The sequence below is a fragment of the Pipra filicauda genome, unplaced genomic scaffold (assembly GCF_003945595.2).
Source record: "Pipra filicauda isolate LSUMZ 115617 unplaced genomic scaffold, ASM394559v2 scaffold28_size6257848_pilon, whole genome shotgun sequence".
In the NCBI taxonomy this organism is placed as follows: Eukaryota; Metazoa; Chordata; class Aves; order Passeriformes; family Pipridae; genus Pipra; species Pipra filicauda.
The window spans coordinates 2,519,513-2,533,935 of record NW_024104409.1 but is presented as its reverse complement, the minus strand read 5'-3'; the positions used below and the strand labels follow the sequence as shown (position 1 = coordinate 2,533,935).

The following is a 14,423-nucleotide window of genomic DNA, read 5'->3' as shown; positions in this document are numbered from 1 at the left end:
AGGCCAGATATTAGCATGAATTATGGCTCTAGCTATTTCTACAGGAGTTCAGTGGAAAATTTATTTCCTTGGAGAGTCTTGTGTAGTTCTGAGCCATAACTAAGTCTTTTAACTCCTGCAAATCATAATAAAGAGTAATAGGTGAAAAGCCACTGCTCCTTTAAATCAGTGTCACCAGTGACTCAGAATATCTATTGATTTTTTTTGTTTATTCCTACCAGCAGTTTCAATTAAGATTCAGCAGGTCCACTCTGAGAAAACTCTGCATAAAACACTGCTTCATATTTTTGGTTAATACTGCTTTTTAAATTCTCTTTAAGAAGTGAACAATTAAAAGTAGTTATATCTGTAGCACATTAAAACATCAATCTAAAAGGCTAGTATAATGCCCAATTCATAGCTTTTGGTGTGTATTTTTGAGTGTATAATTACTGGAATGTATATATATATATATGTACATATATATATATATATATACATGTATTTGATCAAATTTTTTCAGACAACAGCTATAAAAATTTATAAAGTCAATTGTATTCACCCAGACATACTACTTTCTGAATATGAGAGAACTGCAGCATGGTTTTGAAAAATAAAACCAAGTGCTGTATTTTCCCTGCAAGTAGTGTCTGTATCAACAAATCATCTGGACAAAATGATTACAGGCTGTTTGTCTTCACCCTTTGTAATGCACTTAGCAAATTTCAGTGCTTAATTCACACGTGAACCATTTGATAATTTGGTGTTTATACCACATTTGTCAGTCCCTTTACTTGTATTCGTGGATTTTAGGGAAGCTAATTCCAGATGTGCAACAGCTGTTGTTCCACATAGGATTGTGTGACGATATTCTGCATGGAAGCCTGATGGAAGGAAGGTAACCTGAGGCTGTGTCATTCTCTGTGAGACCTTGAAAGCTGCAGAAAAAGAAATGAGAAGGGCAGCCATTAGGGAGACGAGCAAGATGCATGTATAGAATAAATGATAGTAATAAAAAGGTTTCCCTCCTGATTCACCATGCTTGCCATATAAATTTCTATATTGGCATGTGTCCACTGCTGTAATTGTTTGCATTAAAAAGTAATACCAGGAATGTAGTATATTTTTAGCTCTCACTACAGCAGTTTGTCAACTAGAAACAAAAATAAGGTTAACATTTTACTGTAAGATAGTTTTCTAAAGACCATCTGAGATCTGTGAGATCTGTGAATCCTTGTAATTTGGAAACCTTTGGCAAGAAATCTCAAAGTACAACACAAACATCTCTGAAATTTTAGAGACATACATTTGTAGCTGATTAATTTGTTATTTGCTGTATGTAGATCTTCCTGAAGTCTTCTGTCATTTCACAAACAACCTTAGATTATCCATTTCCGTTTTTACTTGGTAGGCTTCCGTTCTGTTTCCTAAACAAGCAGTAAGTTTTTCTGTGCTTTCAAGGTTGTATGCTGGGGCACTTCCCTTGTTAAATGTAACTTCCCTGCCATCAACCTTTGGAAGAAGGCCTTTGAGAAGTGTATTAACTCTCCTACATGTTTGGGTTTCTACTGGTTTGGAAACTGGCAGGTTAAAATAAAAGAACTAAAATACATATCCTGCATGGTGAGTGAAAAATGTTAAGAAATAAGTTGCTGGTGTTCTTTTATGCAAAGAAGGATTAATTTAAGGGAGCTGCACTGAAGTGGGGCTTGAAATGTCCTGCATTGTGATTTTAAAATGCCAGAACAGGAAGAGACCTTTAAGATTGAATGGTGTCTGATTTTCATGACTGACAATTCACCATTGAAGGGCTAATGTTCTTTGGCTGTTTACCCAAAGAAATTGAGGATGTTGTAAATTTACATTGTAAAAAGTAATCAATATAAAGCCCAGTGCAAGGAGGAATAATCATGATGAAATGACTCCATCGAATGCCCATCTCTCCCTGAAAATGTGACACTAACTGATGTATTTAGGTATTGTTAGGACCTTGTGCTGCAGCTGTAATGAGAAGGACTCTCAAACAATATCACAAATCAAATAACTAAATCTAGTGCACGTGAAGTTGGTGTACTGGCCTTGGAGGGGAGAAGAGTGACAAGAATTCCCAGTTCGTCTCAAGGAGCATGTTTCATGAACAGGAGCAGTATCAGTAAGCAGGTTGAGCAGAAAATCACCTCTAAATTAAAACGTGGGGAGAAGTGAGATGAAAAATAGCTAGAATAGAGGAGAGGGAGGACTGGAAAACTCCCCAGGTCAAAACAATAGAAAACATGGTGAAGAACTGCAAAAAAAAAATAAATAAAATAAAGCCAAACTATTTAAAAATTTAAAAAGTCACTGAGAGCAAAAACAAACAAAAAAAAGAAATGGAGAAGTGGAGAAAAAGACAGATTTGTAGAAAAGATATTGATTTAACTTTAGCCTATGGCTCTTTGTGAAACGTGAGTTTAGAAGACCTTTGGTAACCAGATCAATAAAATCTTTAAAATCATTTAATTAGATTGAAGGCCAAAAGATAAACCCTTGTGATAAGTAAAAAGTGTTCATTGTTCATTTGCCTTCCAATTGATGTTCCTTCAAGCTAAGAAAGAAACATGCTATGTTTGGACAGAAGGCAGCATTGATACAGAAATGTAGAATACAAGGCAGTGGTTGCTTAGGGGTAGTTAAAACTATAGAACAAATGACAAGTTTGCCAAGATTCAAGAGGAAGCAGGTTTATATCTATGTATGAATCAAAACTGTCCCCACCTACTGTCCAGCAATATAGCTATGAAAGATGATTGGCTTTACATCTAGTTGCTAAAACTAGAGAATTCAATTCCGAATTTAATACTTACTTCAAATTAATTTATTTAGGTTGTTCAGTTGTTAAATCAGAAGCATGCTGAATTTAAGCTTTAGCTTTTTCGGTGTACATTATATCTTTACAAAAATAAATCAGTGATTTCAAACATTTACAGGGGTTTTTAAAGAACTGTTTTATCATTTTTATGTTTTACACTAGTAAACATTCAGTTATTATTTGAATTAATATACCATATTAATTCTTGTTTGGAAGAAGCAAGCATCACTGTACATTTATTGGGCTGTAAGTCTTGTGTTTAGTAAAAATTGACTGTTCTGCCTAGAAGATACACCTTTGGAAATAAAAGAGCTTCACTGATGATGAACATATTAATTGTATGTGCCATAAAGCTATTTGTCTGAAGGGACCACATCCTGCACCTTTCTAGAGCTTGGTGTCTTGTGTCATTTCAAGTAGTAATTCTTGAGTGCTAAATCTGAAGTAAATGGAACACTCCCTCTACATCATCATAGATAAGTTTTAAATTATGTAGGGATGAGCTTGACAGGATACCTTCAATCTCTGAGCTTCTCAGAGTCTTTCCTAAAGAGGACTGGAAGTCACCTATTGTTGTCTATGTGATAGAGTCTTTATTGCACATTGGTTTGAAGTTGGGTGGATTTCTCTGGCTGCACATTTTTAAAAGTGCTCTTAAAACCATTATTTGTGCTCTTAATGCACTGTAATGCCAAAAGAAAGGTCACAGAAATTTATGTTTTAACATTAAAATATATAAGAGAAGGTCATGGAGTCAGCATAGATGAATGAAAAGCTTTTTCATCCCTCAGCTGAGTAAACTGTGAGATTTTGAGTTTATTTGGGTTGGGTTTGATTTTTTTTTCAACCTGAGCATTAGGCTTTTGGAATGAAATTTGTGTTCAGACATTGTTTTTAGTATCTTCCCTTCACAGTTGCTTCGTTTTCAGCATTTCATTTATATTCTGTAGCATATAGCACCATAATAATTCAGTGCCCTCAAGCAAAAATAGAGAAGAAAAAACCTAATTCAGAAGAGTGCATCTGTTTTTGCCTTATGGTTTGTTTGCAGCTGACCTTTGATAACGGCTGGTTCATACTTGCAGATTTTTAGAATTCATTTTGAGCATGTGCTTTTCTGAACTTTTTATTAATTATTTTTTTCTTTTCTTTTGCAGATTACAGATAGAAGAATCTTCTAAACCTCTAAGGCTATCACAACAGCTGGACAAAGCTGTAACCACGAACTATAAACCAGTGGCTAACCATCAATATAATGTAAGTAGCTTTTAGTATTTTCCCTTCTTCTCTTCAGGAGGAGTTTGGCTTAGGATTCCAGAATTGCTCTGCTGCAGTCCTGCAGCATTTTGCTCAGAGTTGGCCACTGTCTTTGGAAATGCTCCATGTTATCTGGTTTTCTCCCTGATTTTGTCTTCTGGGGATCTTTCTGTCTCATGACCAATATCACCCTTGGGGCTGAGGTCTGCCAGTTCTAACTGTCTTGTGTTACCTGATGGAGGACAGACCATCTTCACCCAAGCCTTTTTAGTGGCTTTATTACATTCTTCCTCTAGTCTTTTTTTTTAAATGCAATTTTGAAGTTTGTGGATAAAAAGCAGTTCTGGCTTTATTCTATGAGATGTGGAAGCACTGCTTAAAGCCAAATAAAATATCATCTGGAGCAGGGTAAAGGACTTGAAAAGAATCATTAGTTTCCAGTCTTTTGGAGCAATTAACAAGTAGAAAAGAATAACAGCTGATAATTTTTCACATTTCATACCTTCACAGTACATGTTATTGGCATCATTGGCTTTGTCAATATTACACCCACACTGCTCTTCCAGATCAGTTGATGTACATACAAACTATAATGTCCTTTTCCTTAAAGATCCTCTTTGAGTAATTTGTATTTGTGCATATAGAATCACTGTTACTGTTGAATGTGAGAAATGTTAAATCATGCTTAAAATGAGTCACTGTGTTAGTCATTTAAACTTTTACACTTTTTATTAAGATTTTATTTACATAAAACAAATGACAATATACTAGATGATATTTAATCCTTATTATGAAAGTCAGTCCATTTCCACAGAACCAAAAATAATCATTTCTCTCTCATGGGACTGTTTTGTAGTAGTTACTGTTGAAAGCCTGATCTATACATAGATGATCATACCAATATAACTATTGCAACTGAGGGAATGACATTTAACCAAAATAGTCACACTGGTATGTCCTGCTGTGGAGATGCAGTTTTGTGTGAGTAGATTCTTTTATGATGCCACTGTTATTCCCCTTCTTTAATTCTGAAATAACCTTCAGTGATGTACAGCTTCTCTTTCTGGCAGGATGCTGTGCCATTTCCCTGACACTACCATAATTACAGCAGTATGACTTCAACCCGGAAACAATCTTAGTATCTTTATTCCAGTTGCAAACTGCAGTCATCGTGTCATTACAGAAATTAAAGTCTCCTGTGAGCTTGAGGGAGTATGAATAGAACATAACTGGGGCTCTTAGAAGTGATGATTCTCTTGTAATGTTTTTTATTGGTTACATATCTGTCTATGGTAATGGAAATTCATTGGCAGTGTGTTTACTTTTCGTGTCTACCTTAAAGGTGTTCTGATAGGAAAATGCTAGTAAGACGTACCTGTACTTGAGTCACCTTTGACCTTGCCTTGACTCTAAAAGCCCAAGCATGACTACCTTTCGAAAACATCTTTCTTTTCATTAAGTCTTTCATTAAGGTACAAGTTAGATGGCTGGGAAAAAGTCCGTGAACTTTTTAAACCTCTTGTTCTCTTGTTTGAATTTGTCTGCTGTGTTCAAGCAGCAATTGCTTTCTTAAAACTTGCTGCACTGCTTGTAATCATATGACTGTTATGTTGGGGACAGGACTTTTCACAAGAAAGAAGAAAAAAATACCATATACTGATACATTCAGTCATCATCTGGGCAGTTTCTGAGGATAGAATGAGTATCTACTAAATAAGAAAGAAAGGGTTAACATTCTCTGGAGGAAAGAATTTAAAACAGGGCTTAAGTGTGGCTGCTCCATGTACCTATACATTTACATACAAGAAGAAGGAGGAGGGAAATAAATTATATGTGGATGGGAAATAGCAATAGCTTGTTTGAATTCAAGGACTGGTAAAGTGATTAGGGGTTTTTTCACTAAATTATATTAAGCCTATCTTTTGTATTAGAAAAAATTGCAATTCCATTACAATATATGCTAAGACTGTGACTTAGCTTTTCTTCTCTGGGAAAGGGACCTTCATTTTCTGTATGTCTGTAAGTGTTACACGTGTTTGCAAGGTTAATATTTTTGCAGCTGGATTCTTTACATGATTGAATTGTAATACAGCAGAAAAGTTCTCTAGTGGTCCTGGTTACCTGTGCTGGTTTAGAGGTAAACCAGCAGGGGAAATGAACCCAACTCAAAAGAGAGATTATAAGTCAGAGTAACAATTTAATAAAATAATACAATAAGTACAATTATACAGACAAACAATTGGTTTTAACCCACAAAACCCAAATGTATAACCCAGCACCCTGGGGCATGAACAGAGTGGTGTTCTTTGGACCCCCTGAGTCCAAAGGAAAAGGAGAGGGGAAAACCTGTTGGTGAGAGTGCTGTTGCAGTCTGGTCAAGAGCGGTGGTTGCAGTCTGGTTGAGAGCGGTGGTCTGCAGTCTTCCTTTGGATCTCACGAGTGGTTAAAAAAGTCCCAAGACTCCAAGCTTATATATCCTCCAGTTCAGGCAGGAATGCTCAGTACCTCCCTCAGGGCAGGGAGTTCCACAATGGGTATGAGGACAGGGGGCACCCTCCTATCTCTCAGGCCTCTTAACGCCCAGTTTATAGCCTGAGGAGTCAGGCATGCTGTGGGCAGAGGGTGTAAATGGTCTATTGATAACAGTTTCTGGGAAATGGCATGGAAGGCTATAGAATACACAGTTTTGGGTTACACCCATACAGTGATGAACTGGTCCCAGCTCTTCTAACTAGGACATTACCCCTTCAAAGACTTCTTTGTGATCCCCTCTTCCCACTGTCCTGTACTGTAGAGGTTGGTACCCATGCTCCAGGAGATGGGAAAACCTTTGAGACTTCTTTCAAGCATCTTCAGATGAAACTTTAGATTTAGATTGCTTCTCTATCACCTTTGTATTATCTGTCTACTGAAGCAGCTACATCAGCTTCAGTGTTAATGGTACTTCAGGAAGGCAATTTTGACAGCTTTTCAGCAAGCTTAGCAACATCGTGGGAAGGTAAACAAAGAGAAATTGGTTTCAGTATGAAGTCTTGCAGGAATAAACTCACAACTTCTATGCTAAACAGTTTCTTCTAAGATGGTCTTTCCTTGAAGTAAAATCGTATTTGAATGCTTTTTAAATTAAAAAACCACACAACTTTAAAACAAATCTAATTAGTTTACAGTGTTGGCACATTCTGTAATATGACTATTAAAAAGTGTGTTAAGCCTACTGCATAAAAGATTCCATTTGCAAAGAAAACAGGAAGGAAAAAAATGAAAGGCTGCATTGTAACTTGCTATGAGCAGTGTATTCACAAAACAAAGAATAAAACAGCAACAGAGATAGCATTCTTTTTTTTTTCAGTAGCACTTCACAATGTGCTCTGTGTTTTTAGACAACTATGGGAGCTGTCGCTAAAGTTGGAGGGAAATGCTAGAGTGTTGCTAATTAGAATGTGGACAACTGGGACACCAGCTGCAAATAACTTTTCAGTAAAGGGATATTCAGTTTTCTATGTGAGTTGATTTTATACATTAATGAATTAAGAATATTAGAATATTCACATTGCATTTGCCTAAGGAATACAAATACTCTTATCTGATTTACCTTAGCTCATCCAGAGAATGTAAAATAGAAGCTTCTACTGCAGAGAGTGTACTGAGGCACTAAAATAATAGAGAAAGAATGCTGGGCAGTACAGTTTACTACCAAAAAAAAGACTGTGCATTGGTTAAAAAGACTATTTCGTGTTATTTTCCAGGAGACTGTTAATTGCGTCCTTGGGATTTTATACCCAGCCATGAAATAGTTGTCTCAGAGACCTAATATCAGTGAAGAATTTCCTTCTTGTTACTTTGGGGTTTTGTGTAGGAAGCATCAATTTTTAAGCAAATATGTTTTTTTCTGCACATGGAAAGAGTTATAGTTGATAGCTAGTTGCTTGCTTGCTAAGCACATTTTCACTATATGTCATTTGAAGAGTACAAACAGTACCGTGGATTTTTTGATGTTGATCTTAGAGATTGCCTTGAGAGTCCCAGCAGTTTTTCCCGTTACAATCATGTTGCTTACCCATTATTTCCATAGCTCTGCCTCATACAGAAGGAATAACCTCAGTGCTTTGCTCTTGTTCTTGCTCCTTAAAAACAAAACAAAAACCAGAACAGGAGTAAATCCGTTTCTTCCATCACTTCAGCTTAACCTTCCACCTAAGGAGGTTCCAGTTTGTTTCTGGTTTTCTTCTTGTTTGTTTTGATTTTGTCAGTTGGGGAGGTAGAAGACTTCAGAAGGGTTAGTATAATAGCTGCTGATGTGGCACAGGGATGCAGCCTGTGTCTTTGTCTTTTATGCCTCATCTTTCAACTGGTGCATTTTTGAGTCAGAGAAAAGTTGCTACCCTCAGAAACAAATGCATAAGTCATTGCACTGAAAAGTGACCTTAGGTGTATGCAGGAACCCAGAACTCAGTCAAGCATTGCAAATAGAGATGCCACCTTCTCTCCTACCATCTTCTGAACTTCAGCTCTGAAGTGTTGGATGCTTTTCTGGCAACAAATTAAGGCTGGATAATCCATCTCTTCTTGTAAAATGTTAACATCTGCATGTATTCAAAAAAATTTTAATGTACTTAGTCCTAATTTCCCATAAACCAGTGTATCAAATGTAATAGGGCTCCAATGAAAATCCAGTAGAGTGTTTTTTACTGATATCATTTGTGACCTGATCAGCAACTGCACAGAGAAACTGGAAAATTCTCTGCATCCCTAAGTCAGAAAAGGCTGAAAACTCAGGCTCAAGAAAGCCAGCTGCAGCTGATTGCAGTGACTAGTTAGGAAACTGCTTCCAGGAGAATACAGTGTCAGTGTCTTGATTCCATGAAGTTGTAGGTGTGCTTTCCTTCTCGTGTCATACAACATATCCTACAGGGCAGTAATTCCAATGAACTACCAAGGGAAAGCATCTGGAGCAGTTTTCTAAGAGGACCAAAAATGTTTGTTCTATCCAACAAGATTAGGTTAGATTAGGTTAGATGATTTTTAAAAAGACCTCAACAGGTTGGAGAGATGGGCAGAGAAGAACCATCTGAAGTTCAACAAAGGCAAATGCAGGGTCCTGCACCTGGGGACGAATAACCCCAGGTACCACTAAAGGATGGAGGCTCACCTGCTGGGGAGCAGCTCTGTGGAGAAAGACCTGGGGGTCCCGATAGACTACAAACTGTCCATGAGCCAGCAATGTGTCCTTGTGACCAGGAAGGCCAGTGGTATCCTGGGGTACATTAGGAAAAGCATTGCCAGTAGGTCAAAGGAGGTAATCCTACTCCTCTACTCAGCCCTAGTGAGGCTGCATCTGGAGTGCTGCATCCAGTTCTGGGCTCTTCAGTACTGGAGAGACAGGGAGCTCCTGGACCGGATCCAGTGGAGGGCTGCAGAGATGTTGAGGGGACTGGAGCATCTCTCTTACGAGGAAAGGCTGAGAGAGTTGGGCCTGTTCAGCCTCTAGAAGAGACAACTGAGAGGGAACCTCATCAATGTGCATATTAATGCCTTTTTGACACTTGAACGCTCACGCATCTCATACTTCGTCCTGCATTTTGCACAACAAGGAGCCAGTCTCCTCCTACTCCCCACTCTTTGTGTCATTTCTTTAGGTGCTTCATACAGAAACCCTTGTTCACATACCAGGACATGGATAATGCTGTAGTTATAGTAACTTTCAGATGAATGAGATTTATCCAGCTTCTTCAATAACTGCATGATGATGTGAACATACCCAAATAACTGGGCAACTGCTTTGTTGGTGGAGCTGCAACCAAGAGAGGCAGGTAACCCCTAGTGACCCTGGCCATACTGTTTGGTAAAGAATTCAACTCATGTCGTGTTAGGGTGTCATAATTTTCTATTGTATTAATGGATCCTGACAGTATTCGGGGTTTTTAGTTTTAAAGTATGTCAGCTGAGTAGACTTGTTCATATATATATTTCACTACCATTGCAGTTCTACTTCCTGTGTTTGTGACTGGGTGCAGTCTACGTGCATTGTCCTGCATGGTGAGATTGTACCAGTAGAGAAACAAATGCAATCTACAACAGGACCTCCAAAGCTTGCAATTTAGACCTTTTCAAGGTCAACAGAAGCTCCTAATAATTTTCTCTTGGAGTTCAGAAGCGAATGTTTTGACGTACTATGGTTTATAGGAAGGCCAGTGTGCTAGGTTTACGTTCCTACTCTAGTGTCTGTGGTGTAGCAGTTCTGCTGTAGATCATGACAAGCAAGATGATGTACTGTGAAGTTGGTTTACTTGATGTTACAGTTTGCTATTGTTGCAAAGCTATTACTGTTTTAAAGATTTGTTCTTCTTTAAATGCAGAGGCTAAAGAGTTAAATAATTACACAAACCTGCATTAGTGGATAAAAATCAATTGTGTGGTGGGTTTGTGTGATTAGATTGTAGCTTTTATAACACTAATATGCAGTTAGAAAAGCAGACAAGTATTTGGTTGTGCAAGCCCCTTTTAGGTTTAAAGCAGAAGAAACAGACTTCAAGCTATAGGTTGGGAACAATTGCTCTGCATTCAGTTACATCTGTTTCAGGATTTGAAAGATATTAGGCTGGCTGGAGATCTGTGAGCTATGGCAAAGGTGGTAATAGTCTTAACCTGCTTTGGGACATCTACCAAGAGACAGGCTATTTTCACTCTGAGACTAGGAGGGAGTTAACTGGCAAGGAAACATAGGAAAAAAAAAATTGTGCCATAAAACCAATCTCTCTTCTTAAAAATAAGATTTTTAGTATCCAGTAGAACTGTGAATTTTCATGTCTAGGCTTTTTATCCAAAGGCCTTCCTTTTGAGGATCAGGTTTGAGACATCAGAAGTGGAATGACTCGCATACAAAATTATCCTAGCTTACAGCCAGGCATGTGTCCCTCATGGATCACATGAATCTTTTCTGCTGTACATTGTGCCTCTATGGATTCACCCACGCAGTTTGCCTGAAAGCACTTGATGATTACATGAGTTACATTACCTTCTGCATCACTTTTGTTGGTTCTGAGGAGCTTGATGGTTTTCTGTTATCGAGGGTGGTATTGGGGGTGGATGGGGTGATATGCTGGCAGGTGTTGTGGTTGGTGCTCTGTGGTAATTGGGGTTTGTTTGGGGTGTGCTGGTCTGTGCAAATCATGCTTTTAATGATGAATCAGAGGAAGTATTTTTGGAAGTGATAAAAGTTTCTGCAAAAATACATGGTCATCTTGTGCAGATTATAATGGTTAAGTAATTTTTAATATGCAATTTGAAGTAGTATGATGTGTGGCAACAAGGGGCCTCTCCCTGCTTAGAAGGTTTATGTTTTTGGGTGTAACTGTTGTAACTTTGGGTATACTACTGGGATTTGTCCTGAAGAGAAACCATCTGCATCCTCAAAGCATGTCTTCCATTACTGAAGACTGTATATTAACAAGGTGGATGCCTTGAGTGCTGTTTCTGGAGCAGATAAGGCAGTGTCCAAGGCCTGTCTGAGCATCCTTTGGGTTGTTATGATTGCAGATGCAGACCATGTTGGTCTGCGAATTTTCCCAAGTATGGCAATTTGTAAGTTGTTTGACATTTGTTGTTATACTTCAGAAGCTGATATCAACAGAGGTGGATGGAGAATCCCATCTCAGTTTGGATTCCTGTCCTATTATTAATTTTTCCTCTAGGTTTGGGAACACCATGCAGGCTCTGTTTCTGCGTTTTTTTTCTGGTTAAAGCAGAAATACATATCTGAAAAGCTTACTGTACTGAGGACAAAATGCTTAGTTTGTGTTCGTAAAAGAACATTTGAATCTTCAAAAGAAAATTTTCCAGATGAAAACCACTGAGTCATTAAACAGTGTTTTATTAAATAGAAGAGGTTTTTTATATCTTGATGTTCACCACTGAGAATTACAGAGCATTACATATGAATGTCTTCAAAATGTGTTTTGTAACAGATTGAATATGAGAAGAAGAAGAAAGAAGATGGAAAACGAGCTCGAGCTGATAAACAACAAGTGTTGGACATGCTTTTTTCAGCCTTTGAGAAACATCAGTATTACAACATTAAAGACCTGGTGGACATAACCAAACAGCCCGTGGTATGTACTAGGGGTCTTGTAAATACAACCATTTTCAGTAGTTACTATTGTGTATATTTTACTTATCCAGAAAATAGTTTAGTATATATTATATGCCTTTGAAACAGCTCTCTAAATATGTTTCACGATGGACTGAATTCATCACTTTTAAGTTTGTTATTGTAGGACAGTGTAGGATACCAGTCATTGCAGTGAGTATGCTTTTTCTCGACAGAGATGGTTTAAATAACCTAAATGATCACTTTCTTATTTAGGTTTGCTTTAATACTGGGAACTAAATTCTATAATGCTCTCATGTCTCCCCTGCTACTCTCCTCGGTGAAGCCTAGTTCTTTTGGCTTGTATAAGTGTGTGGTCAGTCCTTCCTTCAGCTTCTGAACTTTATCTTAGCAGAGCAACAGGGGTTACTCTTTTTCTGTGGGTCTAGAAAACTGTGTTTCATGGAATTAGTATTAAATGCAGGCATTATCCAGCTCAGGCATCATGTCAATGTTCCCAAAAGCACTGGATTTCCTTTACAAATAGAATAAGTTTTAGGATAAGAGTTTAGGTGGTTGATATTTAGGATTTATTTTGGGTTAAACACTGTTTTGATACACAAAAAGGAAAAGCACAAAGGCATCTGCTTATGTGGTGGTTTTGTTGTCTTGCAGTGTCTGCCAGCCTCTTCATCTGTTTATCCTAACTTTCCAGTTCTTTCCCTTCTTCCCCTGTTCAAGCTTTCCTTGAGCAGACCAGTTGGGATGCAGAGGGAGATGATGACACGTGAAGTATCTTTGGTGTTTTTGATGTTTTTCACTGCCAACTTAACCAGTTTCACAACCAACTTAACCAACTTATCCTCAACCCAGCTGCAGATTTCAAAAAACTTAAAGGGACTTAATTTTGAGTCTAAATGAAGCAACAATGTCACAAGAGCTAAAGCAGAAGAAAGAACAGCAACATCTGGATTACGGAAAAAATACTCCTGCGTAAAAAAAAGGGGGAAAAATAAAGATGCTTACTAGTTTTGCTCACTTCACATTTAGAATTAAGTATACCTGTGTCAGAGCATTGGCATAAGGTGCACAGTATAGTTAGAAGCTGCACAAAGATGTTGCCCAACTCAAACCCATGTAGGTTCACTGTATTCTAGTACCTTGAAAGAAACTAGTTGAGTAACATATTTGTGTCTTCCATTCCATTCATGTATCTCACGAGTCAATTCTTTATCTGTGTGGCAGAGAAGGTGTGTGGATCATGGGAAATGAGAAGGAGGAAGGAATAGGAGGAAGATATGGAGGAAGTGGCAAGAAAATTTTAAGTGTTTTTGTTTGTTTGTTTTGTGGTTTTCTGGTTTTGGTTGTTTTTTTTCTTTGTTAGAGAGGTATAACAATCACTGTCTTGATCACTTTGAATGTACGTAGGTGCAGATTTATCCCATCTAGCATGACATCAGCTGGCAATAGTCATCCACAATTCCCACTTAAACCACTAGAGAACTTGAAGTTACAAATAAGTAAGGGTATTTTTCTTACATAATGGTAAATGTAAATAGTAAATTAAACCCTTGCTACAGAATATGTTGCATGTTACACAAGAAATTGCTGCCAATTTTATTTGTGATCATAAAATCACAAAGCAAGTCTGTTCTGAATACAAATATTATGGTAACCTGGGTTTATTTGTTTTCCATTTTAATGGAAAATAACAATTTGCACTAGTAGGCAAATCTATTGCCACCTACCCAGATGTAAGTACTGAGTGCTCCCTGGAAATACTACAGTAGTTCTAGATTTGGGCTACATGGTTGAGAACATAATACAATTTTCCGTGAGCAATCAAATGTTTGTGAAGAATGGAACCAGTATGGAACCAGTGGTCTAAGATGAACTGTCTTTTTAAAAAATTACATTTTAGCTTGAAGTAATGGTTGTCCTAAACACAGTGGGGTTTGTTTTCCCCTTGAGGTTTCAGAAGGATTTTCAGAGCTTGAAATTTCACTCCTCAGTAATTTTCATCCCATGATTCTTTAATAACATTTCACTTTTTATGAAAAAAAATCAAGAGGGAAGGTGGAACAGAGCAGGGGATGCCTTGAATGTACAAACAGATCACGTACAAATGAGCTGCTGTGTTAGAATTCTATGTATATAAGCATACTGAATCCCTTTCTGAGAAAAAAATTGTGGGTCCCCAGTATTTGGCATTAGTGGGGGAAGTGTGGAGTTTCTCTTGATGGTATGGTGTCA

The 14,423-nt window shown here is 37.7% G+C and overlaps 1 protein-coding gene across 1 annotated transcript in view; it reads left to right on the top strand.

Moving 5' to 3' along the window:
- The window catches only part of GTF2F2 (general transcription factor IIF subunit 2), an 86,526-nt gene that overhangs the window by 68,745 nt on the left and 3,358 nt on the right, over positions 1-14,423 (top strand). Inside the window, exons 7-8 of the mRNA XM_027720350.2 lie at positions 3,985-4,084; positions 12,049-12,192. Coding sequence (XP_027576151.1) covers positions 3,985-4,084; positions 12,049-12,192 — 244 coding nt within the window. The remainder of the gene's footprint in view (positions 1-3,984; positions 4,085-12,048; positions 12,193-14,423) is intronic.